This window comes from Zalophus californianus, chromosome 12 (assembly GCF_009762305.2).
Source record: "Zalophus californianus isolate mZalCal1 chromosome 12, mZalCal1.pri.v2, whole genome shotgun sequence".
In the NCBI taxonomy this organism is placed as follows: domain Eukaryota; kingdom Metazoa; phylum Chordata; class Mammalia; order Carnivora; family Otariidae; genus Zalophus; species Zalophus californianus.
Window position 1 is genome coordinate 65,024,479 of NC_045606.1, and position 27,942 is coordinate 65,052,420.

The following is a 27,942-nucleotide window of genomic DNA, read 5'->3' on the forward strand; positions in this document are numbered from 1 at the left end:
CCCTTTGAACAAGACATTATTAACTAAAGTTGTAGTATTGATGTTAAGTCATTACCAGCTTAGCACTTCAGCACTCAAGTTCATTCATTTAACAAACATGTCTTGTGCCTTGTGCTGTGTGGTGGGCACTGGGGATACTGAGTTAAATGCCGTGACAGTCGAAATAGAAGGTGATTAAGAGCTTAGGTTCTGGAGTTAGACCTGGATTCACATGTCTAAATCTTAACTGAATCTTGGGCAAATAACAGAATTTTGTTTCCTTCTCTGTAAAGTGGGAATCATAAAGTTACTGGATAATTAAATGAGATGATAATGTGGCAGGTTCTTAGCCTCATATATCGAGCAGATGTTAGCTTTTTTTTTTTAGATTTTATTTATTTATTTGACAGAGAGAGACACAGCAAGAGAGGGAACACAAGCAGGAGGAGTGGGAGAGGGAGAAGCAGGCCTCCTGCAGTGGAGGGAGCCTCATGTGGGGCCCAATCCCAGGACCCTGGATCATGACCTGAGCTGAAGGCAGATGCCTAACAGCTGAGCCACCCAGGCGCCCCAAGAGCAGATGTTAGCTTTAAAAAAAAAATTATCATGGGGAGCCTGGGTGGCCTAGTTAGTTGAGCATCCGGCTCTTAGTTTCCACTCGGGTTGTGGCCTTAGGGTCATGGGATCGGGCCCCACATTGGGCTCTGTGCTGATCTCCAAGTCTGCTTGAGATTCTCTCCTTCTCCCTGCCCCTCCCGCTTGTGCTTTTCTTCTCTCTCTTTCTCTAAAAGAAATGAATAAATCTTTAAAAAAAAAAAAAGTTATCAGACTATATGGCAAGTGACCATTTACTTTTCTGCCTTCATTTTTAAGTTCTTAAAGTCAAGGACTGTGTTTTGTTCACTTTTCCCTACCTGGCATTTACTTAGTAAATCATTTGTGATATGATTTTAAGGTATATAGAGTATACAATGGAAATACAGAGCAGGATACCTTTTCTGAACTGGAAAAGGTAAATCTTTAAGGGTAGATAAGAGTGATCAGGCAGAGGAGGAGGAAGGATACTTATTCTAGGCTGAGAAGTCATGGTAATTTATGAGGCTAGACAGGTAAGTAGAGATTTGGTGTCTTGTGCTGAGGATTTTTAAAAAAATCTTTATTGAAGGATTTTAAAAGGGGAAGAATAGCAACCATGAACATCATGATGATAATTCCAGTAGGGATAGCTAGAACACCAGGGTGGGGCCAGCGAATTGAGGGCGGTTAACATAGCAGTCCTGGGACTAAAAGATGAAGGACAAGGGTGCCTGGGTGACTCAGTCGGTTAAGCATCTGCCATTGGCTTGGGTCATGATCCCAGAGTCCTGGGATCAAGCCCCATGTTGGCATGTTGGGCTCCCTGCTCAGTGGGGAATCTGCTTCTCCCTCTACTCCCCCTCCCCGCTTATGCTCACTCTCAAATGGATAAATAAAATCTTTAAAAAATATATAAAAAAGATGAAGGACAGAACTAGGGTAGTGGCAAGGAACATGAAGTGAAGGGGATGGTTGTGAGGGGATGTAGGTGGGGAGTAATGAACCCAGAATATCTGAACTTGAGTAAATGGGTGATTAGTAGGTTTCATATATTGAAATAGGTAATTTAAAGCATGATATTGAGAGGCCTGGAGAACATCTAAGTATGCATGTCTGGTAGTCTTAATATTAGGAGAGACATTTAGGATGGAAAATAAAAATTTAAGATTATTGTGAATTTATTCACTTCTGCTTTGAATTTTTACATTTACTAACTGAATCCACCATATTGATCAAAAGCTATACTATAGTTGGGTCGGTAAATTTGTTGGTACCTTTTTTTTTTTTTTTTAAGAGTTGGGGAGAGGGGCAGAGGGAAAGGGAGAGAGAGAGTGTCTTAAGCAGGCTCCACGGCCGGTGGAGTACTATTGCAGGGCTGGCTCTTAAAACCCTGAGATCATGACCTGAGCCGAAATCAAGAGTTGGACGCTTAACCAACTGAGCTACCCAGGTGCTCCTGTTGATACTATTTTTTTTAAGACTTTGTATTTGTGGTTTGGTGAGAAGAGTTGAAGGAAATTGGAATAAAATGATTTGTGTGAAACTTCAGTGTCCTTCAAAGTCAGACAGACTGGGGTCACCAATTTCTTAAGTAATACTAGGATGTTTACTTATTTAAAATTTCTACTGATATATTTCATAGCAGTAGCTCTTTCACACTAAGGGTCACACTAGTGTTTCTTTACATGAATAACATTTTGTATCCTTAATGTTCAAATGTTCATACAGATTGTAATTAGAGTTCTTTTCTTTTTGAGGAAGATTTTGGTGTGTATTGTTAATTATAGAAAATACTGTAAATACTTGGCGTGAGATCATTATTTGTGTAAGAGGAGGCAGAATCCTCATAGTAATTTTATCTTAGTGCGTTCTGTTAATGCTGTTATTAAAGTAACCAGGGTAATATGTGTAGTGTTGTAAAAATTTGTTACATGTAGCATTCTGGCATGTCAGGTGATCTATACAAGGAAATTTTTTTCAGTAATGAATGAACCATTTTTAATTTTAAAAAGTTTTAATAGGGCGCCTGGGTGGCTCAGTTGGCTAAGCGACTGCCTTCGGCTCAGGTCATGATCCTGGAGTCCCGGGATCGAGTCCCACATCCGGCTCCCTGCTCAGCGGAGAGTCTGCTTCTCCCTCTGACCCTCTCCCCTCTCGTGCTCTCTATCTCTCATTCTCTCTCTCAAATAAATAAATAAAATCTTTAAAAAAAAAGTTTTAATAGATATGCTTAGTTTTATGATGAATTCAAACAAATTTACCAGGAGGAAAAAAGCCATAAAATTATTTCAATGCTGAAGGTTAATTTGTGTTCTTTCTTAATTAAATATTTTTTCCATGGTTGTAATTACTGGTGTATTAGTGGTTAGTGGTTCTTCACTCTGGTTTGACATTGAAAACACTTCCAATGCTTAATACCCTTGGAAGCTTATTAGTTCACTAGGTGTGAGGTGGGGCTCAGAAATTTGCATTTTAAGTATTTTAGATAATTTTGATGAACAACCAGAGTTCATAAAGTGGTGTGAATTATATATTATGAGGTAATATAACTAAAAGTACTCTGTAAACTCTTAAGTTTTTACACAAAACCAGGATATTATTCACTTAATACCTAATATAGTTTTTGGTATATTAATCTATATGCAGGTTATTTTAATATGTATATAGTGTTACAATGTTGATATCCTGATTTGCGTAGCCATTTTATTATTTTGAGATTTTGTAGTTTCAATATTTTAGAATTGTAAGTAGTGTTTGAAAGAGTATTCTTAAACCTCTTCTGCCTTCCCATTATTTTCCTGGGGTATTTGTTAGTTTAGTTCCTTAAACTTGTTTCAATTTACATTTCTTATGTTTTGGAGAGAGAGATTTGTTATGTATAAACTGATTAGCTTCCCTATTTTCAGTGGAATATACTGAACTTGTTAAAGTCACCATGAGGAACATTTGATTTTATGCTCTGAGTTATGGGGCTATTAAATAATGCAATATGGGAGTAGTTTTTGTTTTTTAACAATGTATAGCTTTTCATATATTTCTGCTTTCATGGATGTACCTACCTTCTTCTGTCCTTGAAGTCTGTAGCTATCTAGCTTACTGTTACAAATCTCTGTGTTAGTTGCTCAGTTTTTATTTCTTCGTTCATTTCTTTATTGAAGGTCTGCTATCTGTTAAGCATTAAGTTAGATTTCCATTTCTGGTTCCCAGCTATAATCTGTAGAATTAATATGCTGAGTGAAAAGGAAAGAAATTTAAGTGGAAATGATTCCTGTTCCGTGGATGTATAAAATAATGTGCAAATAGAAAAGAACTGCAAAAGTTCTTTATATAGTCACTATAATTTGTGAAGACCTTAGTTCTCAAAGGACGGCTTGTAGTCTTAGTTTTCTTGTTGCTGAGAAGGGTGAATTGAGTAAACATTTCTCTAGTGTAAGTTTGGAGACATGAGAACTTGGCATGAAGGGATGAAATTAATGATCCTAGATAGAGCTGTAGTATGTCCTGTCTTGGAATTTGTCTTAGAATATTAAAGTTGGTCTAATACAGTACAACTAGGAGTTACTTTATGAGATGCTAAATTCAGCTGTGAGCCAGAAAGATAACTGGAATGACTTAACTGGCAAGCGGACCCATCAAAAATACTTAAGTTTGTGTTTGACCATGGTGCTGTGCTGTTATAATGATGATTATACAGATGTAATTTTTTTTTTTTTTTTTGGAATAACTTTCGACTTGTTGAAAAGTTGCAGCCCCTAACTTACTGAAAGTTAAATATTTGGTCAACATGGAGGAAATGCAGAAATAATGCCATAAACACACAAATACAACATGTTATATGAGGTAAATGCACCATCAACATTAGTGCTGGCCAGGACTAAGGGAGTTAAGAGAGGAATTTTATGCTTGATGGAAACATCTTTAATTGGAATCTTTGTTCAGAGTTTTTGGGTAGGGCTGGGAGATTCCATTGTTTTTTAATTGAAGGATGGGTGTTCTAAGTATAGTTCGTCATTAGTGGAGTCCATATAACAAATTATCAGCACAATTCTTATCCCCTTCTTCTAGGCTGAGGCCCAGGTATCTGTTTTTATCAAGCTCCCCAGATGCTTCAGATTACAGCCAAGTTTGGGAATCATTTATCTGCAAGATAAAAGTCCAGAGGCCTTAATAATAGCTGTCATCTATTGCACAACTGCTACAATGACCATCGTTTATTATACTCATTATATGTGAAGTACCAAATATTTCATGTATACCTTGCAGTAACCTCATAAAGATGTTATCCTCGTCTAAGGCTCAGAAAGATTATGTAATTTACCCTCCAGGGTGTAGTTCTAAGTTACAACAGATATTGGAAATCAGATTTCTAGCTATATTTATACTGCCTTATTATTCTATGTGTTCTACCATTAAAAACTTAGGCACTTGGACTTTTTCTTCTACCCGGGTTGAGTAATATTCTTTATATTTTTGCCTCTGCTTATGCTGTTCTTACCTACCTTGAAGTCCCATCCATCCATTAAGGAAGGTCCAGCTCAAAACTACTCATTCAGGGAGATTTTTCCCAATTATCTGTCTTTGATGATCCTTCCCTTTCATTGAACTCCTAGAAGATACGTTTTTAGTAGGTAATAGCACAGTCAATTTTTTATGTATTATCAGTTATTGTTCATGTTTAATATTATAAATATTGTTGGGGTAGTGTTTGCAGTATTGTGATGTGTGGCATGCTTTTTTGAGCTCCCTACCACTCTCTAGCTTTATTGTGTAAATAGTACTGGCCTTGAATAGAATTTTTTTTTATAATGAAGTATAAGTTGAAGGCCTTGGTTATGGCTTAAAATAGAATTTACAGTTTTGAGATATCAAATTATTTTGGTTACTTCGGTAGCTCACTAACGCAGGCTTTTAAAATCTTTGGTTGTAGAGTAAATTTAACAGATATATTTATAATTTATGAATAATTCAACAGTAATACAATTTGGTTTGTAATACAGTTTTTAAAAAGATTTATTTATTTGAGAGAGAGAGAGAGAGAGAGAGACCGTGGTGGGGGAAGGGCAGAGGGAGAGGGAGAGAGAGAATCTAAGCAGACTTCCCACTGAGCATGGAGCCAGCAGACTCAAGGCTTGATCCCACAACCCTGAGATCATGACCTGAGCTGAAATCAGGAGTCTGATGGTCAACCAACTGAGCCACCTAGGCACCCCTGCAATACAATTTTTTTTAAAAGCACTTTCTTAGGAACTATATTACTCTGCTAGGGCTATCATACCACAGATTGGGTGAATATCACAGATTGGGTGGCTTAAACAGACTTTTATTTTCTCACAGTTCTGGAGGCTGGAAGTCCAAGGTCACGGTGTGAGCAGGTTTGGTTTCTTGTGAAGGTTCTTCCTGGCCTGCAGACAGCTGCTTTCTCAGTGTGTCCTCACATGGCCTTTCCTTTGTTCATGAAGAGAGAGATGCCTTAGGTATTTCTTTCTCTTTTTATAAGGGCACCAGTTGAATGTGATTGGGGCTCTACTGTAAGGACCTCCTTTAACTTCGATTACCTCTTTAAATGCCCTGTCTTCAAATATAGTAGTCACATTGTAGTTAGAGCTTCAGCATATTAACACAATTCAGTCCATAAGAGGAATCGAATTTCTATTTTCCTATATGGTTTGTAATGTAGATGAGCTATAGAAAGTTTTTAAAAAAATGGATAATATTTTTATTGATTTCTTTTTATTAGGTAAGCAATACTAGGATGAATATCAGTTAAACATTTTATGAGTCATGGGATTCGGTATTCTGACAGGAAATGGCTTTGATGTCTTTTAAGAAGCTAGTTTGGGAGGTACATACTGAAATAATTTGAATTCTTTGATGAAATTGCTATGTTGTGTTCAGAATGAATTCTAGTAAAATACAGAGTTTGTGTGTGTGTATATGTGTGTCTGTCATGAGTGTACAAAAGCACAATAGTGACTGATTAAAATGGAATAAAGTTAATCTTTTGAAAATTTTGACTTTTGTTATTTTTTGATATTTTTATAAGATCTCAGGATTGGAAGATGTATCAAGTTATTTAATCTAATTATGCAGAAAGTGCTCCAATTTCCTCTGCAGCATACCTGTCAAGTGGCTGTCTAACCCTGCCCTGTCCAATACTGTAACCATGAACATATATGGCTGCTGAGCACTTGAATTTGTCTAGTCTGAATTGAGATTTGGTATAAAGGTAAAATACACAAAGGATTTTGAAAATACTTACTTTGAAAAAAAGAATATAACGTCTTATTTTTATATTGATTATATTTTGAAATAATGTTTTGAGTATACTGAGCTAAAATATATTATTACAATTAATTTTACTTTTTTCTTTTTTTAAATGTGGCTACTGGAAAATTTAAAATTGAATGTGTGGTTTGTGTTGTATTTCTAATGGATGGAGCTGGTTTAGCCTGTGTTAGAAACTCACTACCTTCTCAGGAAGCACATTTTATCTTTGAATAGCTGTCACCATTAATTTTTTCTTCCTATTTTTGTATATATCGCAAGTCTGTCTTTTATATTTGTATTCAGAAGTTCTCTTTTACTCCTTGAGACTAAAAAGTCTAACTTTTTTTAATATTATTATTTAATAGTCTGAGTACAGCTTTCTCTGAGTCTTTTGTAGAGACTTTTAGTCTTTACATTTTCTTTATGACAGGATTTTATATCTCCAGCCATTGTTGTTACTCCCCTCTGAACTGTCTTCATTTGGTACATATCCCTGCTTGTGAAACTTATCTTTTGATAAGAACTGAATATCTTTTGATCTTAAAATTACAGATCAGAATAAATCTTTTGTACATGCTGTGTAAACCTGTTAATGAGTTAAACTACCTTTTAGGGTGACTTTTAGTTTCTTATTGACCTATGGAGCATAATGTCAACTAAGATTTTTCTACCTTTTCCTCCTGCTCTACTGTTTTATCTTGCTTCTTCAACACTTTTTTTTTTTTTTTAAGAGGAGCTTGTTGATTGATAGGTGAAATGTGTTCCACCACTGGCTTCTTATTTTTGCAATTCCATTTTATAGTTCTGAGCTAATCTGAGACTTTGTCTTCAGATTCCAGTTCAGGGTGGTGAAAAAGGACATGGTTTGTATCCGTATATTTCCATATTAAATTTCATTTGGATTTTGAGTGTCATATAAAGTATTTGTTATCTTTTTCAGCTTTTATCACATGCAGGTTTGACAAGTGTTAGCATTATGTTTTCATCAAGGGGTAGACTAATGTTATCTGGGCTTAATTAAGGATGGATCCTTGTGGTGTATAATTATGGAAGTTGACATACTTCTGGTCAGCTATTAATCCACCTTATTTTATTAGTATTCCAGTCTTTGTTTCTCTGCCTTGCTGAAGTTCACATCGTGATTGAAATCTTGCAAGAATTATCTCCTGTAATTTCTTCTTTTGCAGTCTAATGAACTTGTCAGAAATGGAAAATAAAAAACATTTGACTTACCTATTAAAAATAAAAATCCATACTGACTGTGGTTAACATTATTTCATTTTCTTTCTATGTGATCCTTTTGTTTTTTGTTTTAATGGAAATGCTTCAAGTTCTTTAATAATAACTTGGAAAATAGTAGTATAAAACCAAATTACTTCCAAGTCCAGTTAGCAAAATACAACCTATGTTAAAATTTGGATATATTTTCTTTTTGGCTTTTTTCTTTGTAAACTTTAAAAAGCTGTAATGGTGGTGCCACATGATTACATTTCTTTTGGATAAATACTTAAGCTAAGTCATTGGTAGATCTGTGCTTAACTTTTAAAGAAATTGCCAAACTGTTTCCCAACATAGTTGTAACATTTTACGTTCCCATCAACAGTGTATAAGAATAGTTGCCTTACAGGGGCGCCTGGGTGGCTCAGTTGTTAAACATCTGCTTTTGGCTCGGGTCATGGTCCCAGGGTCGTGGGATCGAGCCCCACATCGGGCTCCCTGCTTAGTGGGAAGTCTGCTTCTCCCTCTCCCACTACCCGTGCTTGTGTTCCCTCTCTGGCTGTCTCTCTCTCTGTCAAGTAAATAGATAAAATCTTAAAAAAAAAAAAAAAGTTTCTTTACATACTCCGCAACACTTGGGATGGTCACTCTCATTAATTTTAGTCATTCTAGTAGAATTGGAAATACTTCATTGTGATTTTAATTTGCATTTTCCTACTGATTCATTGAGGGTCTTATGTGCTTATTTGCCATCCATAGGTCTCTGGAGGTCTGTTACAATCTTTGGTCCATGGTCTATTTTTTATACTACTCTTACTGAGTTGTATATTTTAGACACTAGTCCTTTGTTGAACTATTCAGATAACTTATTTCTCATTATACTTTTTATCCGCTGTCAATTTTTGCCTGTCACAGTTATTACTGTGCTGCTGGCTTTAATATTTTTTTCCATTATGCTACATTTTTTAATTGGAATTCTTTTGTAAGAAAGAGCTATTGTGTCTCATGTTCATTTATTCAGTTATTTATTTATATTGGTTTGGACATATGAAATTAACTTTATCAGTTTTGTTGCTCAAATTGTCCTGGATTTTACCATTGGTAGCTCTTTCAAGTTGGCTCCTATTCATCTCAACATGCCTTATCAGTTTTTGGGAGCACTTCCTTACTTTCTGGTTCATCTTGTATTTTTCCTCCCTAAGTCCTGGAATCAGTCATTTTTCCAAAGAGTACCAAGTTACTTTTATTTGAGAATAGTATTTGGAAACCAAGATTTGAGCACTGGAAGTGTTCATTGCTCTTAGGGTGTCATTGCTTCTAGGTGTTTGGAGCAAATAGGTCTAGGAAATTGTATATTTATATACATTTACACATCCATATTTTACATATGTGTATATATAAATGTATATGTATATGTATATTAAAAACCATGAATTCATACTGATAAACCAATTCTTTTATAATTCTGAACTAATCTGATACTTTGTCTTCAGATTCCACAAACCCTGCACTAACATAAGGTTCAGTCTAGCCTTTTTCCCCCCCTTATTTGTGACTCCTTTCTCCAGCATCGAACAGCCTGGCCCTCATCCACGATTTATTACATATTTGTACGTATCTGGTATATATATATAACTGTAGTTTCAGAATTGCTGTTATAGATATACTTACTTAGTAGACTAGTATTTGTGTATACTTCTTTTTGTCTTTAAACTCTGCAGTCAAAATACTGTTTTCCAGGGGCGCCTGGGTGGCTCAGTCGGTTAAGCGGCTGCCTTTGGCTCAGGTCATAATCCCAGCGTCCTGGGATCGAGTCCCGCATCGGGCTCCTTGCTCGGCGGGCAGCCTGCTTCTCCCTCTCCCTCTGCCTGCCTCTCTGCCTGCTTGTTCTCTCTCTGTATCTCTCTGCCAAATAAATAAATAAAATCTTTAAAAAAAATACTGTTTTCCAAAGATACTTGTGTTTTTCCTTCCTTACCATGTTCAGTGGAGTTACTCGTTTGAAATACAGTTTGTTTCATTTGTTACTGTTTCAAGTCCATTTTGAGCTCTTCTCACATCTTGGCTGATTTTTTTTTTTTAAGATTTTATTTATTCATTTGAGACAGATACAGAGAGAGAGAGCATGAGCAGGGGGAGAGGCAGAGGGAGAGGGAGAAGCAGGCTCCCCGCTGAGCCAGGAGCCTGATGTGGGGCTCGATCCAGGACTCTGGGATCATGACCTGCGCCGAAGGCAGACGCTTAACCATCTGAGCCACCCAGGCGCCCTGATTTGGGTTATTTTTTATTGGGATATTTGAAACATTACTATGGTGTTAATAGTCAGCTCTATAAAACAGTATGTCCAGAAGTATCCATCCCACCTCTCATCTCTTTTACTCTATTCTCCTTCCCCCCATCACTTTTCCACTCGTCTGTATGGGTAACCAATGTTACTAGTTTCTGGTTTAGTTTCTTCCTATCTTTTTACATGAAGGAGATACACGTAAGAAAGGAAATACACAAGCTATGTGTGAAAGGTAGTGAATTGTAGATACTACATACCTGCTATAACAGCTTTATTGAGATGTAATTCACATGTGCCATAAAATTCACCCCCTTTAAATTGTACAGTTCTGTTGTTTTTGGTATATTCATAGAGTCGTGCAGCAATCCCACTGTCTAATTTTAGGACATTTTCATCAGAGAAAGAAACCCTGTACCTGTTAGTAATTACTACTCCATTCCCTCCACTTCCCAGGTTTTGGCAACCATTAATCCGTTTTCCATCTCTATAGATTTGCCTGTTGTGAGCATTTCATATAAATGGAATCATACAGTATTTGGTGTTTTGTGACTAGCTTCTTTAGCATGATGTTTTCAAGATGCATCCATGCTGTATTAGTACTTTGTTCCTTTTTTTTGTTGAACAGTATTTCATTATATAGATAATACTACATTTTGTTTATCCATTCACCCATTGGTGGGTATTTGTGTTCTTTCTCCTTTTTGGCTATTGTGAATAGTGCTGTTGTACACATTTAAGTACAAGATTTTGTGTGGACTTATTCTTTTGGTTCTCTTGGATATATACCTAGGAGTGGAATTGCTGGATCAAAGGGTATCTGTATGTTAACTTTCTGAAGAACTACCAGACTCTTTGCCAAAGTATCTGTGGTATATTACATTCCCACCAGCAATGTATGAGGTTTTCAGTTTCTCCACATTTGTCTACGCTTGACATTGTCTTTTTAAATTATCTTAGTAGCTGTGAGGTGCTGTCATTGTGGTTTTATTTTATGTTTCTCTAATGACTAATGATGTTAAGCATCTTCTTATGTGCTTATTGGCAACTTCTATAAATCTTCTTTGGAAGAATGTCTATTTGAATGCCTTACCCAATTTTTAATCAGGTTATTTGCCTTTTTAGTTGTAAGAATTCTTTACATATTCTGGATATAAGTCCAGAATAGACTGGATAGATGATTTGCAAATATTTTCTGCCATTCCCATGGGTTGTCTTCATTTTCTTGACAGTATTCTGTGAAGCACAATGTTTTTAATTTTGTGAAAATCCAGTTTACCTTTTTTTAATTGATGTATTTTGGGTGTCATATTTAAGAAACCATTCCTAATTCAAGGTCATGAAGATTTTCAACTGTTTTCTTCTAAGAGTTTTATAGATCTAGATCTTACAAATATTTAGGTCTTTGATCCATTTTGAATTAACTTTTGTACATGGTGTGAGGTGGGTAACTATTTTCTTTCTTTTGTATATGAATATCCAGTAGTCCTAGCATCTTTTATTGAAAAAAACTTTCCTACTAAGTTGTCTTGGCAACCTTGTAGAATAGTTGACCATAAAACGTAAGAGTGTATTTCCACCATTGATTTGTATGTCTCTCTTTACAATTGTACCACACTGTTTTGATGACTATAACTTTGTAAATGAGTTTTGAAACTAGGAATGTGACTCCTCTAGCTTTGTATGGTTTCAAGATTGTTTAGCTCTTTGTCTCTTGAATTTCCACATGAATTAGTGAGTTAGTTTGCTAGTTTGTGCCAAGAAGCCAACTGGGACATTCAGTGTGGGGAGTATTGCCATCTGAACAAAATTGTCTTCTAATCTATGAATGCAGAATAGCTTTCATTTACTTAGATCTTTAGTTTTTTGATGTGTTTTGTAGTTTTCAGTGTGTAATATTTGCCCTTTTATTAGATTTATTTCTAAGTATTTTATTTTTTGATGGTATTACAAATGAATTTTTTTTAGTTTCATTTTAGGTTGTTTTTTGTTAGCATACAGAAATGTAAGTTTTTGTTGATCTTGTTTTCTGCAACTTTATTAGTTCATGGTGTGTGTGTGTGTGTGTGTGTGTTTTGGTGGATTTGCTAAGGTATTTTATTTAAGATCATGTCATCTGTGAATAGAGATAGTTTTACTTCTTTCCAACTTGGTTGCCGTTTATTTTGTTTTCTTGCCAAGTACCTTGGCTTGAATCTCCAGAACAGTGTTAAGTAGAAGTGGCACTAGACATCATTGTCTTGTTCCTGAAGAGTGAAAGCATTTAAGTCTTTCACCACTCAGTATGATATTAGCTGTGGGTTTTTCTTAGACATGCTTTATGAGGTTGAGGAAGTTCCCTTTTATGCCTTGTTTGGTAAGTGTGTTTATCATGAAAGGGTGTTGGATTTTTTTGTCAAGTGCTTTTTCTGTGTCTGTTGGAGATGATCATGTGGTTTTTTTTTATTGTTGTTATTGCTTTACTTAATATGGTGTATTACATTGGTTAATTTTCATATGTGGAACCAATCAGTGGATGAATTCCACTGGTCATGGTGTATACTCTTTTTTTATATTGCTGGTTTGGGTTTGCCAGTATTTTGTTGATGGTTTTTGCATGTATATAAAAGGCATTTGTCTGTTGTTGTTTTTTGATGTGTTTGTCTGATTTGGTATCAGGGTAAAACAGGGCCATGTTTAGTCCTCTTCTGTTTCTTGGATTAGTTTGTGAAAGATTGAGCAGTCTTTAAACATTTGGTGGAATTCACTAGTGGAACCATTTGGACTTGGGCTTTTCTTTGTGGGAAGGTTTTTGATTACTAATGTAATTTATTTATTTTTTAAAATAAGATTTTATTTATTTATTTGAGAGGGGGTGGGGGGGAAGCAGACTCCTCACTGAGCAGGGAGCCCGATGCGGGGCTTGGTCCTGGGACTCCAGGATCATGACCTGAGCTGAAGGCAGATGCTTAACGACTGAGCCACCCAGGTGCCCTGTCTTTATTTTTTATAGGACTTGAGATTTTTTTCTTCTTGAGACAGTTTAGGGTAGTTCGTGTCTTTGTAGGAATTTTTTCATTTCTCTAGGTTATTCACTTTGTTGGTATACACTTGTTCATAGGTTTTATCTTTATAATCTTTTTTGTTTCTGTAAGGTTAATAGTGATTTGCCCTCTTTCATTCTGAATTTCATTATTGAGTGTTTTCTTGATTAGTCTTTGCTAAGGTTTGTCAGATTTTCATCTTTTCAATGAACCAACTTATGGTTTGGTTAATTTTTTCTGTATTATGTTTGTTACATATTTTGTTTATTGCTGCTCTAGTCTTCATTTCTGTTTGGTTTGCATCTAGTTTGTTCTTTTTTTTAGTTTCTTGAGGTTAAGCGTTTGGTAATTGATTTGAGATCTTTTCTCTTTAGCATAGGCATTTATAGCTATAATTTTTCCTCTAAGCCCTGAATTAGCTGCATTCAATAAGTTTTGGTATGTTGTGCTTTTTTAAAATAGTATTATTATTAATCTCAAATTTTATAGTTCCCTTTCTGATTTCTTCTTTGACCTGTTGGTCAGAGTGTAATGTTTAACTTCCACAGCTGTCACTTTTTCAAATTTCCTTCTGTTATTTATAATTTCATTCTTCGGTAGATGAAGAGTAGCCACAATAGCTGATTTCAACCCTTTAAAATTGAGACTAAGATGTTTAATATATGGTCTGTCCTGGAGAACATTTCATGTGCACTTGAGAAGAATGTATTTTGCTGGTTTCAGATGCAATGTTCTACATATGTTAAGTCTAGTTGCTATGTTCAAGTCTTCTGTTTCCTTATTTACCTTCTTTGTAGTTGTTTAACCCATTTTTGGAAAGTGAGGTATTGAAGTCAGGCTATTATTGTTGAATTGTCTTATTTCTCCCTTTCATTCTCTCAGTTTTTGTGTATTTTGGGGCTCTGTTTTTAGGGGCATATATGTTTATAATTGTTATACCTTCTTGATAAATTGATGTTTTAATCAGTATTAAGTATCCTCGTCTGTGGTAACAATTCCGTCTTAATGTCTGTGTTGGAGCCACTCCAGCTCTTTTTTTATTTTTTAAATCCTTTTTATTTCAAGGTAGTTGTGTCTGTGATTCTAAAAAGTGTTTCTTGTGGGCACCATATAATTGGATCATGGTTTTTAATCTACTCAGCCAATATTTGCCTTTTTATTGAATATTTAATCCTTAGACTGGTTAATGTTATTTTGATCTGTCTTCAGATTTGCTGCTTCTTCTGCTAGCTCTGATATGTTATTGATCCTCTCTACTGAAGTTTCATTTCAGTTGTATTTTCCAACTTGAGAATATTTAGTTCTTTTTAATACTTTTTTTTAAAGATTTTATATATTTATTTTACAGATACAGATGAGGCATAGTGAGAGAGAGAACACAAGCAGGGGGAGTGGGAGAGGGAGAAGCAGGCTTCCTGCTGAGCAGGGAGCCCGATGCGGGGCTCGATCCCAGGACCCTGGGACCATGACCTGAGCCGAAGGCAGATGCTTAACAACTGAGCCACCCAGGTGCCCCTAATATTTTCTTGTCTCTTTATTGATATTCTCTGTTTGGTGAACATTGTTCTCATACTTCCCTTCAGTTTTTTAGACATGGTTTCCCTTAGTTCTTTGAACACATTTAAGAAAAATATGCCTTATGCCTTTGCTTAATGTCTCGGTGTTCTTAGGAAATAGTCTTTATTGATTGCTTCCCCCCCCCCCCCCCCCGTATATGGGACATTCTTTTTTGTGTTTCTTGCATACCTCATAATTTTTTGTTAAAAACTGGACCTTTTAAATAATACGACATGGCAACTTTGGTCAGATCTCCTTCCAGGGTTTCTTATTGCTGTTTGTTGTTTGTTTAGTGGCTTTCTGTGCCATGTGTTGTCACCGAAATCTCTGGTTATCTTTGTGGTTATATTATGGAGTCTTCTACGGCAACACCAGACAGGCCAAATAATGATAGTGGTCTGGGAATGGAGCTTCAGAAGAGCCTGTCCTGTCTCCTCCAATTGCTGTCAAGACGCTGATTTTTGCCATGATGGTGTGCTGTTGGTTTTCAAGGCTACTGTGGGAGGGGAGATGAGAATGGGCAAGTTACCTAGACTCAGCCCCCTTATTTTGGATAAGTGCTCTGTGGATGGCTACAAGCCTTTTGTTAATTTCCAGAGTTTTGAAGAAGTAGATTTTGACAGTTTTCTCATTGCTTTTGAAGGAGAGAATTTTCTGAGATCTTTACCCTGTCAGTTTCTTTACTGTCACTCCAGTCTGTATCCTTTTAGTTGTGCACACAAGGGAATGTTTAAAGGTACATAATACTGTGTCAGCTGTTTAATAACAGTTTTTCCATTTAATATAATGTTATCTGTCATGCTTATTCTTCTAAAACTTATACATATGGGAATACTATGATATATTGTTTCTTTCACTTGTTTTTGGAACTTGGTTTTTTACAGTCTTTTACTTTTATTAACTGTGTTTTGTTAGATGTTCTTATAGCTAAATCTTAAATATATTCTCAAAATTATGAATGTGTGGAAGTGGAATGTGTTGAGTCTGGGAGGATGAAAATTTATGCTTTTGGTCTGCAAGACCAGATTGCTCTTCAGGGAAATGGTTTAAATTTATATTCCACCAGTCTTGTAGGAGATGCTTATTTGCCAGCATCCTCACCCAGTACTGGGTACTATTATTCATTTCATTTTGTGCTCCAGGAGATCTTTTGGCACGATGGAAATGTTTTATATCCTTGAAATGTTTTATATCTATGTCTAGTATACTAGCCACTAACCACATGGATCCTGAGCACTTGAAATGTGACTAGTCCTAAATGAAGTGTGCTGTATTTCAAAGATTACTACAAAAAAAAAAAAATGCAGAGCAATGAATATGTGAAATGAATCATAATCATTTTTATATTTATTGTATGTTCAAATAGTGTTGTATATACATTGGTTAAATAAAACATTAAAATTAAATTCTTTTTACTTTTAGATTTCTAATGTGTTTAATGGAATAATTACAATTGCATATGAGATTTATTTTATACTTTTATTAGGCAGTGCTGATTCGACTCTAGACCATTCTTCCTTTAAAAAAAGCCCTGCTTCTTTAACGCTTATGCTATTTAATAGCAGCATGTTCTCACACTTTTTAAATTCGCCAGTTTCTATTTATTCATTCAAGATGGCACAAAATACTCAGTTTTCCTTTCCTCCCCAAGCTCTGTCATCATTCTGGGGCATTTTTAGTGCCCATGTGTACAACTAATTCAGTAATTTATCCTCACAATTTCTGGGTTGTGCTTGGGCCATCATTTTAATGGTCCCATGTAGTTATCATCTAGAACTTCTGTTCCATCTCTAAAATTTTAATTGTATGGCCTATTCTAACCACAAGTTCACATTCTTTTAGCTGTCTCATTTCCTTGCTTCCTACCTTTCATCCTTGACCCTTTTCATTTTTGTTCACTGAATCATTTCAGCTATACTTGTCAGCTCCCGTAATCCCTTGTACTTTTGTGCACTTTCTGCAAAAGAAGTTTCATATGACTCCTACAGCCTGTTTGCTTGTACTTAAGTTGTAGATTGCTACTGGACAAAAAGATTCTATGGCTTCTGGGATACATTCACACAGATTTGTGGTCTTCAGCCTTAACCTGCATATAGAGTTGCTTGGCTGTCTCCTATGGACTCCTAGTCTTTCTTTCTATTGTTGTGGTTGCTCATTCAAATGTTTTACCTCTTAATATTCCCTGGTCCTCCTCTCCTTAGAATTAGTACATGATTTTGTCTTTGGCCCTTGGAGAAAACCTCATCCCTCACTCTAGAACATTGTATCCTAACTTACCCTTTCTTCAGCCTTTTGTCTACTTGATCTTTTCTATTAGCATTTAAATGGATGCAATTATCTTTTTTTTTCTCTCCTTAAAACCCTCCCTTGACCCAGTGTTATTCTCCAGGTTCTACCTTATTGCTCTGCACAGATGAGCATTCAGAAAGAATTGTTTATACTCATTCCCTGCATTTATTCACTGTTTATTTACTTCCAATATGCATTTTTCTTCTATCTTTCCCCTGTTCTGGCAAAGGTCCCTGATAATAAGTAGATTCTTCTATATCTATATTGACCACTCCAGAGCTTTTGGTACAGTTGACCACTTCTTGGAAAAGGCCACTATAATTGACCTCCTTAAACTGCTTCTAGGAACCTCTTTTTTCCTCATTCTTTTTCTCGCTCATCTTTTTCTACATTTGTGTAGGTGGTGGGATGTTAGTGTTGGTTCTGGCCTGCTTCCTACTTCATGTATTGTATTTGGATTCATACCCATGGCCTTCTTACCATTTAAGTGTTGGTTTAAAATGTTTTATCTGTTTCACCCAGACATTTCTAGAACTTCTGACTTTTATATATGCAAGCTGTGTACTAGACATTTGTCTTCCTAAAGTCCAGTTAACACCTTAAAGTCAGGTGATTCCTGCTTTTAATGATTGGTACCACTGTAATCCAGTTGTTCAAACCTAAATTCAGAAATCTCAATTTTAACACCCCCCAGGTTAGTTATAGAGACCTGTAAATTCATCTCATTAATATCTAACCCAGCATTGTCCAGTAGAAATTAATATGTCATATATGTAATTTAAGCTTTTCTTTCTTTTTTTTAAGATTATTTATTTATTTAACTGATAGAGCGACAGCGAGAGAGGGAACACAAGCAGGGGGACTGGGAGAGGGAGAAGCAGGCTCCCCACTGAGCAGGGAGCCCGACGTGGGGCTCCATGCCAGGACCCTGGGATCATGACCTGAGCTGAAGGCTGTTGCTTAACCAACTGAGCCACCCAGGCACCCCTGAAGCTTTTCTAATAGCCACATTTGAAAAGTAAAAAGAAACAGGTGCAATTAACTTTAGTTCGTATTTTACGTCACTCAATGTGACTAAAATTTCATTTCAGCATGCAGTCACTATAAAAATTAAGATATTCTTCAAAAATTTTTTCATACTAAGTTTTCAAAATCTGGCGTGTATTTTGCATTTACAGCCCATCTCATTTCAGGCTAGCTAAATTTCACGTTTTTGATAGCCATGTGTAGCTAGTGGCTACCTTAATAGACAGTAGAATTTTAGCTTCTGTTTCTCTTCATCCTCACTTCTTTCTTGGCTCAAGTCTTAATTTTTTCCCTGGGTTACTGCACCAGCTTTTGGGATTGCTCTCGTTCTGAGAACTCTTATAGTTCATCTTCAATATTCTTGTTAGTGGTAATTTTCTAAAATAAGAATGTGATTCTGCATGTGAATTCATGTGATTGTGCATTCTTATGCTTAAAGTCCTTTAATGATGTCCATAAGCTTTCAAGATGAAGTCTAATCTAAGATCCTTAGTGTAGCTAACAAAATCCTTCACGATCTCGCTTTTGCTTAAGTTTCCTGTGCTGTAGCTCCCAGACGCTGAAACTAAGATGTATTAAATTTGTAGTTCCCATAGAGAATCATGTTCTCCTTTTGCTTTTGAGCCTTTGCAGTTACCAACTAGTTTGCTTGAGACCCATATTTTCCAGCACCTACCCACATTTCTCATCAGACTAAGACCTGCTAGTCCTTCAGGATCTGAAGCATCTGACCTCAGAATAGGACCAAGCTCCCCCCGCCTGCCTTTTTTGTTCTCATAGCCATTCTTCATGTTTGCTTAGATCATAGTATTTTATCACTGTTATTATAATTGCCTTCTAACTTACCTGAGTTTAGGTTCTTAGTTTCATAAGCAGGGATCTTGTTTTTATTAATTTTTGTGTATGTAATTGCTAGTACATACATTGTGAAGGTCCATTAACTAGGTTGATTGAGAGAGTAATTCTATATAAGTAGAGATCTAGATTCCAGGTTCAGAGTAAAGAAAAAAAAGGTTTAAATTATGTCATCTCTTTTTTTAAAGATTTTATTTATTTATTTGAGAGAGAGAGGATGAGAGATAGAGAGCACAAGAGGGAAGAGGGTCAGAGGGAGAAGCAGACTCCCTGCCGAGCAGGGAGCCCGATGTGGGACTCGATCCCGGGACTCCAGGATCATGACCTGAGCCGAAGGCAGTCGCTTAACCAACTGAGCCACCCAGGCGCCCAAATTATAAGTCATCTTATTCTTACATGTATTCATAGAATTAAATATTAAAATGTTCTAAGCAGATTAACTAGGAATCCAGAATAGAGAAAATGAAAGTTGGTTTCGTCAGTACATAATTGCGCATCTCAGTGAAAAGGGAGGAGCTGAGGGCAGGCAAACTAAGACATGAACTCTTCAAAAAAAATTAGGGTGAGGGGACATTAAAGCCAACATTTAGGACATACCCTTGTAATCTTGTAACATTTTAGTGTTCTTGTTATATTAAATCTGGAATGTAGGTATTTTTATACCAGTTATATTTAAAATATTTAAAACATTTAAATGGTGACATTCTTTAATTTTTTCATTGGGTCATGTAAGACTAAGCAAGTGCCAAGAGAGTTATATCTGTGTATACGATGTAAGGCTTTTAAGAATACTAAGGAGTAGAGGGGCGCCTGGGTGGCTCAGTCGTTAAGCATCTGCCTTCGGCTCAGATCATGATCCCAGGGTCCTGGGATCGAGCCCCACATCGTGCTCCCTGCTCGGTGGGAAGCCTGCTTCTCCCTCTCCCAGTCCCCTTGCTTGTGTTCCCTCTCTAGCTATCTCTCTCTCTCTCTCTCTGTCAAATAAATAAAATCTTTGAAAAAAAAAATCCTAAGGAGTAGACAAATAAAATTATGTATCAGTATCCTTTCTTTTTGTAGTGTGTAGTTTTTTGTACTTAGAATTGTTTAAATTTTACAAGAAAGAAAATTATTTTGTCCATGTATAAAACAATGTACAATATATGTATGTTTTAAATTCCAAAGGGCACAAATTGAACCTGAAGTTAATTAGGAAAAGACCAAATGTTTATCTTTGAAATTTAAAGTTATGGATAAAACGCTTGGATCTTCATAGCCTGATATTTTTTTAAATTGCAGTTATTAAGGGGAGGAATAGAATTCTGGTCATATTAAGGTAATTTGGGGCTGAATGTCTCATTCTGTAAAGCTGAGGGAAGTTGAAGGTTTGTAGTACATGGAGCATGGGTATGTTTTAATTTTCCTCAAATTCTGGTTTTTGTCAGGCTTCCTTTCTGTTATGTTGTTGTTATGGAAATGTATTTTTGGCATTTTTCAAAATAGCTGCTTTTTTCTTCTGGAAAATTTGTTAAAACACATTAATGTTCAGACCTTTAAAAATGATAATAGATTTCAGATGCCAAGATTTTCATAACTTTATTCTTTGGAATCGGAAAAAATGGCAAGAGAAGGTAAAGTATTCTTAAGGTTTCCGATAATCTATCAGTCAGAACTTACTTGAAGCATCTTGTTCCTCAAATATAATTGATTTCTAGAAATCAGGTTAAGTAAGTTAAACACTGAGATTACTGGATATTGTATTTAAGTTGAATTTTCCACAGGCAGTGAAATAACAAGCAGTGAATTGTTTTGATTTGATTTTCTTAAATAAGAATTTGCCATAGAGATTTGGCATAGTAACTAAAAGATTTTTGTAAATATATGCCTTTAGAGAAGATGATTTGGGGGCGTCTAGGTGGCTCAGTTGGTTAAGTGGCTGCCGTAGGCTCAGGTCATGATCCCGGGGTCCTGGGATGGAACCCCATATCGGGCATCCTGCTCAGTGGGAGGTCTGCTTCTCCCTTTGCTGCTCCCCCTGCTTGTACTCTCTCGCTTGTACTCTGTCTCTTGAATAAATAAATAAATAAACTCTTTTAAAAAAATGATTTGATAACTGTTCTTTCTTATGTAACTCATGTTTCAAATCAAGTAATACTTTTAAGACCTTAAGGTATTTTGGTAGAAGCCTGTGTGAGAATATACTTCTATCTATATTCACATGCTTATAAGTGTCAACAGTTATATCACTCACATCTATAAATAATGTTTCTTATCCAGAAATTACATTTCACACTGGTACTGTGAACATTTTATTTGCCCAGGAAAAGAATCAGTGGGTGGTTAAGTCTTCTGAATTACAGACTATGGTTGATTTTAGAATTTAGGGTAAGGAATGATTCTTATGAAATGTGAAAAGTCTATATGTTTTAGTCAACCAATGTTACATTATTGGTATATTCTCAAAGTCCTTTTTTTTTGGTCTTTGGACACAGTTTTTTTCCTTAGAAGGAATTTTCCTATATTTTAGCCATTTAGCTTTTTAAAATAGCTCTCATATATCAGCACTTTGCTAGGAATATAGAGATGAGTAGGACGTGTTTTTCTCCCTCTGGGAAATAATTATAGGGGCTGATAAGTAATGTGTTTAATTTTAAAATAATTTAATTTAAAACATAGAATTATTTAAAATGTTATATTTATGTGCAAAGAATTGCATATCCTCAACCTACTCACTCATAGCAGACTACGTTACTGAGACTGCTCTTATTCAAAGTTACCAGTAACATTATTTTTATGGTTATGTCTTTGGTATTTCATTTGACCTTTCAGTGGCATTTAATACAGTTGAGTGACCTTGAGCCATTCCTGGTGTTCCTTGCTGACTGATCTTTCTCAGTCTCTGCCTGACGTCTCAGTGATGGAGTGCTCCAGGACTCTGGCTAGACCCCAGGATCTGTAGTTTCTCCCTGAGAATCCAACCCTCTGCCAATACTACTTATATGCTTACGATTCCTAAATCTATGTTTTCAGCACCAACCAACCCTGCATTTTCTGGACTTAACGTATTTAACGGCCTACTGGCCTTGAATGCATAATGGACACATCACACTTCACATGTTCAAACTTGTTTATGATTTTGATGATTTGGGCCCTCACCACCTAATCTTTTATTCCCCTCATTGTTCCTGTTTTTCCTTAAAGATACCACTCCATTGAGTTGTTTAAGCCAAAAACGTAGGAGTTATCTTGGTCTGTTTTTCCTTCACCAGTCACATCCAGTGCATCAGCAATGTCCTGGCAGTTTTATCTTCAAAATATATTCTGAATCCTTCTTATCTCTTCTTGCATCCACACCATCTAAATTCAGTATACCCTTTCTTTCTTGGACTATTGCAGTAGGCTCCTTACTAGTTTTCTTATCTCCACTTCTTCTCTTAGCCGTGAGAGCTATCTTTACAACACAAATCAGGTCAGGTCACTTGCCTGTGTATAACCCTCTAGTGGCTTCCCATCATGCCTAAAATAACATCCAAATTTCTTACTTTGGCTGGGTCCCACATGATCTGGCCTCTGCCTGCCTCCCTGACCTCGTTTTCTATCACTTTTCTGCCTGATCCACTGCCTAACTTCATTGTGGTTCATGTACCTTCTTTTTGGTCTAAAAGTACTGTTCATCTCTACTTTAGGTCCCAGCTCTTTGCCTAGAAATCTTTCCTCCCTTTTCTTAATTCATTCCCAATATTGTACTATATGCCAAAGACTGTTAAAGGACTTGAGGATAAAGCAGTGAATAAGACACAGGGATACTCTCAGGCATTTTTCTCATACCTTTTGTCTGGAGCGTTCCTTGAACATGCAACCCAAAATACTCTCCCTGATACTTTTTCAACTCTCCCAGATGGTGGCTTCTTTTTTGATGCCACAATTTATGTAATTTATTTAATCTCTACCTTGATGGCTCACATTGTAGTTGGAGGTGGAGTAGGGTGGAGATTGCAATAAATATGATGAGTAAAATATATGTTAGATGGTAAAAAAAAAAGTGCTAAGGAGAATAACATGAAGCTGCAGCAAAGTGCGGAGGAGAATGGAGTTGTAATTTTAGATAGGGTGGTCAGGGCAGGCCTCTGTGAAGTTGACATTTGCATATCATCATCTGCTCCAGGTTGTGATATAACTCACAGATTTGTGTCAGTATAAAATATAGATGTACACTTTTCGCAGACATTGTGTCCAAAGTTAGTCTATTTTCTTCTCTGTGCTTTGTTGGTTGCCTTTCAGTTTTCACAGCTCACATTAACTTCATCTTCCCATTTGTTGCTTGCTATCTTTAGCTTCCTCCTTCTCCTGTATCCACAAGTCTGTATTTCTTCCAGTTCTGAACTTTAATCAATAGAACTTGAAATATAGCAATGTATAAAGATTTTTAACTAAAACATTTGCATTTATCTGATATGGGCTGTCTTAATTCAGGGATTGACAAAGCAAAATTGTATGAAAGTTACATTTTTTTCCTTGGGTTTTAAACTTGGTCCCTATATACCTTGCTGAAACTTCATACTTGACAGCTTTTCTACCATTTTTTAAAAAATTTTAAGTGCAGGGCATAGTAATTGGTTTTTATAAAAAGATAAGAGGTCTTCAGGAGAGCTGCTGCACATTAATTAAAACTCACTGGGACTTATATCCCACAAAAAAAGTATTACTTTGACATGTATAAAGTCTGTCCTTACTTTATTGTAATTTATTTCTAATTTGTTGAGTTACATGCAAGTAACTTTCATTTTTCCCTCTATTTTTTTCTATGTTCCAATGGATTTGCCTTTCCTGTTTGGACTGAATGTGTCATATACAATTCTTGGAATTCCTCATTTATTGTTCCTCTGTGGATCTGTTCTGTTGGAATCTGGAACACTGGAATGATGGAAATGTGTTCTTTACAAAGTAGCTGTGAGTATAAGATAATTTTTACAGAGATGTTTTCAGTCTAAATTAACTTAAAATTTAACTTACAGTTGAATGAAATATGAGCTAAGGAAGCCTTAAATTTAATACGTACTTTTAGTTTATACATAGTAGGCTTTCAAATATTTGATTTTAAAATACTATACTCTGATCAGTATCCTAGTTAGTATTTAAAACTAGCTTTTTCATTTAATTGGCTTGGTTATCCTGTCAACATTTGGCTTAAAGATTAGTTTATATGAATCCAGAAAAAAGGCTAAAAGGTGATGGATGGAATATTTTGTTACATGTGATACCAGTGAGGAATGCAGATTGCTAGTTGTTAAATCCAAGTGTGTTGAGTTAATGCTTTGATCTCTTGAGTATTTTTTTTTTATGAGACATTAAATGCGTGAAGAACTTTTAAGAGAAATATGTACCTCTTAGGAATATTTTGCCATTGTATTTTAATGATGACTAAGACCTACCTCTAAGTAAAATTGACTAGTAAGACTACTCACTCAGATGGTCTGAACTATGGACAGTTTTTCTTACCATTGGGTAAGTTAAAAGTCAGATTTAATTACTACACCAATTTAAAAGTAGTAGGTTTCTTTGAATTGCTCATGAAACTATTGCTGAGGTCATCAAAGAATCAAAAACCATGCAGAAAACTAAATTCTGATTTTCTTTAAAAATCTGGATGAATCTGATGTCCCTGATGAGGGAGGCAACAGGATCAATTGAAATGCTGAAATGGCATAATTGGACCTGGTATTAATAGCTTGAAAGATATTGTTTACTGATTGGCCTTGACCATGAGAGTTTTTAAGAATTTATGAGAAAATTGTCTTAAACTCAACATTTGATTTCATTTCATGAATAAGTAGACAAATTTCAAGGAATTCATACCTGTGGTAATTAGTATGAGCAAAGGGATAATTAAAAGAGTTCTTACTGTAAGTGGATTTGAATTTTTTTTATTATGAAAAACCCTTTATTTTTTATTATTTATTTTTTTTTTAGCTGATTGGTCAGAATCTTGTTATTGACTCATTGTAAGTTGAAATCTTTACTCTGAGGCAGGTTTCTTTAGTTTTTATTTTTTGCCCGTGTATTTTTATAATTGACCATTATATTGTCAAATCACTCATACTCCTAATTCATTTTGTTTATTGCTGCAGTTAATACTTTTATTGGTGACAATAAAATCAATTTGATTTGCCATGAATAATAGTTTGTATAGTTTTCTAAAATAGGTTATTGATGGGAATTTGAAATGTGTGACAGAACAGTTTTGTTGATACGTGAATAATTTGGCCCTTTTGCTTTTCTCAGCAACAGAAGAACCTTGAAGGCTATGTGGGATTTGCAAATCTCCCAAATCAAGTATACAGAAAATCAGTGAAGAGAGGGTTTGAATTCACACTTATGGTTGTGGGTAAGATATGTTTTCTTACTAAAATTGGATTTTGATCTGAGTTTTAAGTTGTTAATTAGCTCAGTGAATTTAAGAAGACAATAGCCTGAATGACTGTAGTAATCGTGTTTTATTATGTGAGTACATTTTTTTTTAAAGATTTTATTTATTTGAGAGAGAGCACGCACTCAAGTGCATGAGCAGGGGGGCGGGGCAGAGGGACAAGTAGACTCCTCACTGAGTGGGGAGCTCCACGCAGGGATCCATCCCAGGACCCTGAGAGATCATGACCTGAGCTGAAATCAGATGTTTAACCGACTGAGCCACCCAGGTACCCCTTATGTGAATACATCTTAAAGTGTAACTTGGTGGCATGATAGGAATTGTATATTTTCTTGCCTCTTTTTTTTTTTTAAGGTGGCACAATTTTAGAAACTAAGTAAAAGTTGAAAAGCAGTGAGGGTGGTAGAGGAATAGAACACTATAAAGAAATTCTCTTCAATTGGTAATGCTACAAAAGGAAATAGCGTCTTGGTGGTTACTTATTACAGGATAATTTTGTTCTCTGGCTTATATACTGTAGTGGAGTCATATCACATGAGCATTTAACTTAAACATACATGCTCTGAATTTGAGAAAGAAGGGTGGGGTAGAAGTTCATAATCATGCAAGTGATTACCCTGGAAATTCATTCAGTGAGTATAAGCTCTGTAGTGAGTGAAATATGGCTTTGTTCTCTAATTCAGTCTCATTTTTCTTACGTGTTTTATCCTGTGAACACCATACCCTGCCTGAAGTCCATTTTAAGAGATTGTCAAAGGTTATTTTGAGTATATGTTGGTACCATCGTTGTTATATTTAAAAAACAGTATATCATATATAAGATTAGTAATTTTAAATGTATATTTTCACCTCATATAGGCTGACTTTAGAATGTAAATCCTGAGGATGATGAAACCGTATTTCTTTATATGTTTTAAGAAGGTGAAAGACATGGGTGCCTGGATGGCTCAGTTGGTTAAGCGGCTGCCTTCGGCTCAGGTCATGATCCTGGAGTCCTGGGATCGAGTCCCGTGTCGGGCTCCCTCCTGAGCAGGGACTCTGCTTCTCCCTCTGACCCTCCCCCTCTCATGCTCTCTATCTCATTCTCTCTCTCAAATAAATAAATAAAATCTTAAAAAAAAAAAATGTGAAAGAGAGGATAGTGGATTCACTGTCCTTGACAAAGACAATTTTATTGTCTTTTTTGTAGTGTTCATTAATTTTTGCTAATTACATTCAGCTCCTGTTGTTTTTATTTGGGTGTTGAATTAGATTAATTGAAAGATTAATTGAATTAGCTCTGAAATACTCCTTCATTGAAGGGAGGAATATTTTATCAATTGACCATAATATTTTACCTGATGGTCACTTTGTGGCTGTTTGGAAATATCTGTGTTACGATAGTTTAAATAGTTAAAACATGGTACAAAGGCTGCAAACTTGATGTTTGGTAGAGTTGGTTAATTTGCCTGTCTCTGGTTGAGTAGAAGCATAGTATACCCAGCTTGCAAATTGCTGTTGTGAAGCAGAGGTGGGTCTAGATAGATAGATGGATAAAACATTCAGAACATACTTTTCCTTTTGTAGGGCAGTTAACATCATTATATGTGAAGAAATACTAAATCTTACCTTTACATATATAACATTTATGATCTTAAATGACAAACTGTAAACAAATATAAGATCATTTTGTAATTCGAAAAAAAAGTTTCTAGGTCTGTTAGGAGCACTATAACGATTAAAAAGAGGGGCGCCTGGGTGGCTCAGTTGTTAAGCGTCTGCCTTCAGCTCAGGTCATGGTCCCAGGGTCCTGGGATCGAGTCCTGCATGGGGCTCCCTGCTCCGCGGAGAGCCTGCTTCTCCCTCTCCCACTCCTCCTGCTTGTGTTCCCTCTCTCACTGTGTCTCTCTCTGTCAAATAAAATAAATAAAATCGTTTAAAAAAAAACAATTAAAAAGAATTTTCGATATTAAAATTTTAGTTTGAAGGATAACTTCTTGAACATATACTTAGTAGAATAATATCTGGGGATCAAGGCCAGATATTTGGTTCAAAATATGACATTTTTCCAGGTGAAAAAAATTTAAGTCAGCTGAAATGATTTTTCATTTCAAATATGCAATCTTGGAAAGTATATTATTTATTAGTTTCTGGTCAGTCCTTTTGTGAACTACAGCTTTTGTTTTTTTCTTTTCCTCGATATGACTTCAGCTGGAGGGGGAGAATGGGTGTTAATATCCTGACCCACTTCACCTTGAATGTTATTGTTTAATTAGCTGTCTCTGTATAGACTTGTTGAAAGCAAGGAGTAAATCTTTTCATTTACATAGTTGGGAGTGTCTAACACATAGTCACCTTTTAAGTAAGTGTCTAATACATGGTTGGTTTTTCTGACTTTAGGCCAAATTTAACAGCTTTGTTTGCAAATCATAGAAAGCTAAAGCTAACCTTACTTTATTATTCTTTAATTATTCCTTATAAGC

General features: G+C 35.7%; 1 protein-coding gene across 6 annotated transcripts in view; it reads left to right on the forward strand.

Annotated features, from left to right (window-relative positions):
* Positions 1–27,942, forward strand: part of SEPTIN7 (septin 7) — a 110,933-nt gene that overhangs the window by 8,357 nt on the left and 74,634 nt on the right. For 2 of the 6 annotated variants that reach the window (XM_027574938.2, XM_027574940.2), the window contains exon 3: positions 25,336–25,438. In XM_027574938.2, coding sequence (XP_027430739.1) covers positions 25,336–25,438 — 103 coding nt within the window. Of the gene's footprint in view, positions 1–11,284; positions 11,290–23,985; positions 24,004–25,335; positions 25,439–27,942 lie in introns of those variants that run through there. The other 4 variants (XM_027574939.2, XM_027574941.2, XM_027574937.2 and 1 more) reach the window with 3 other exon arrangements.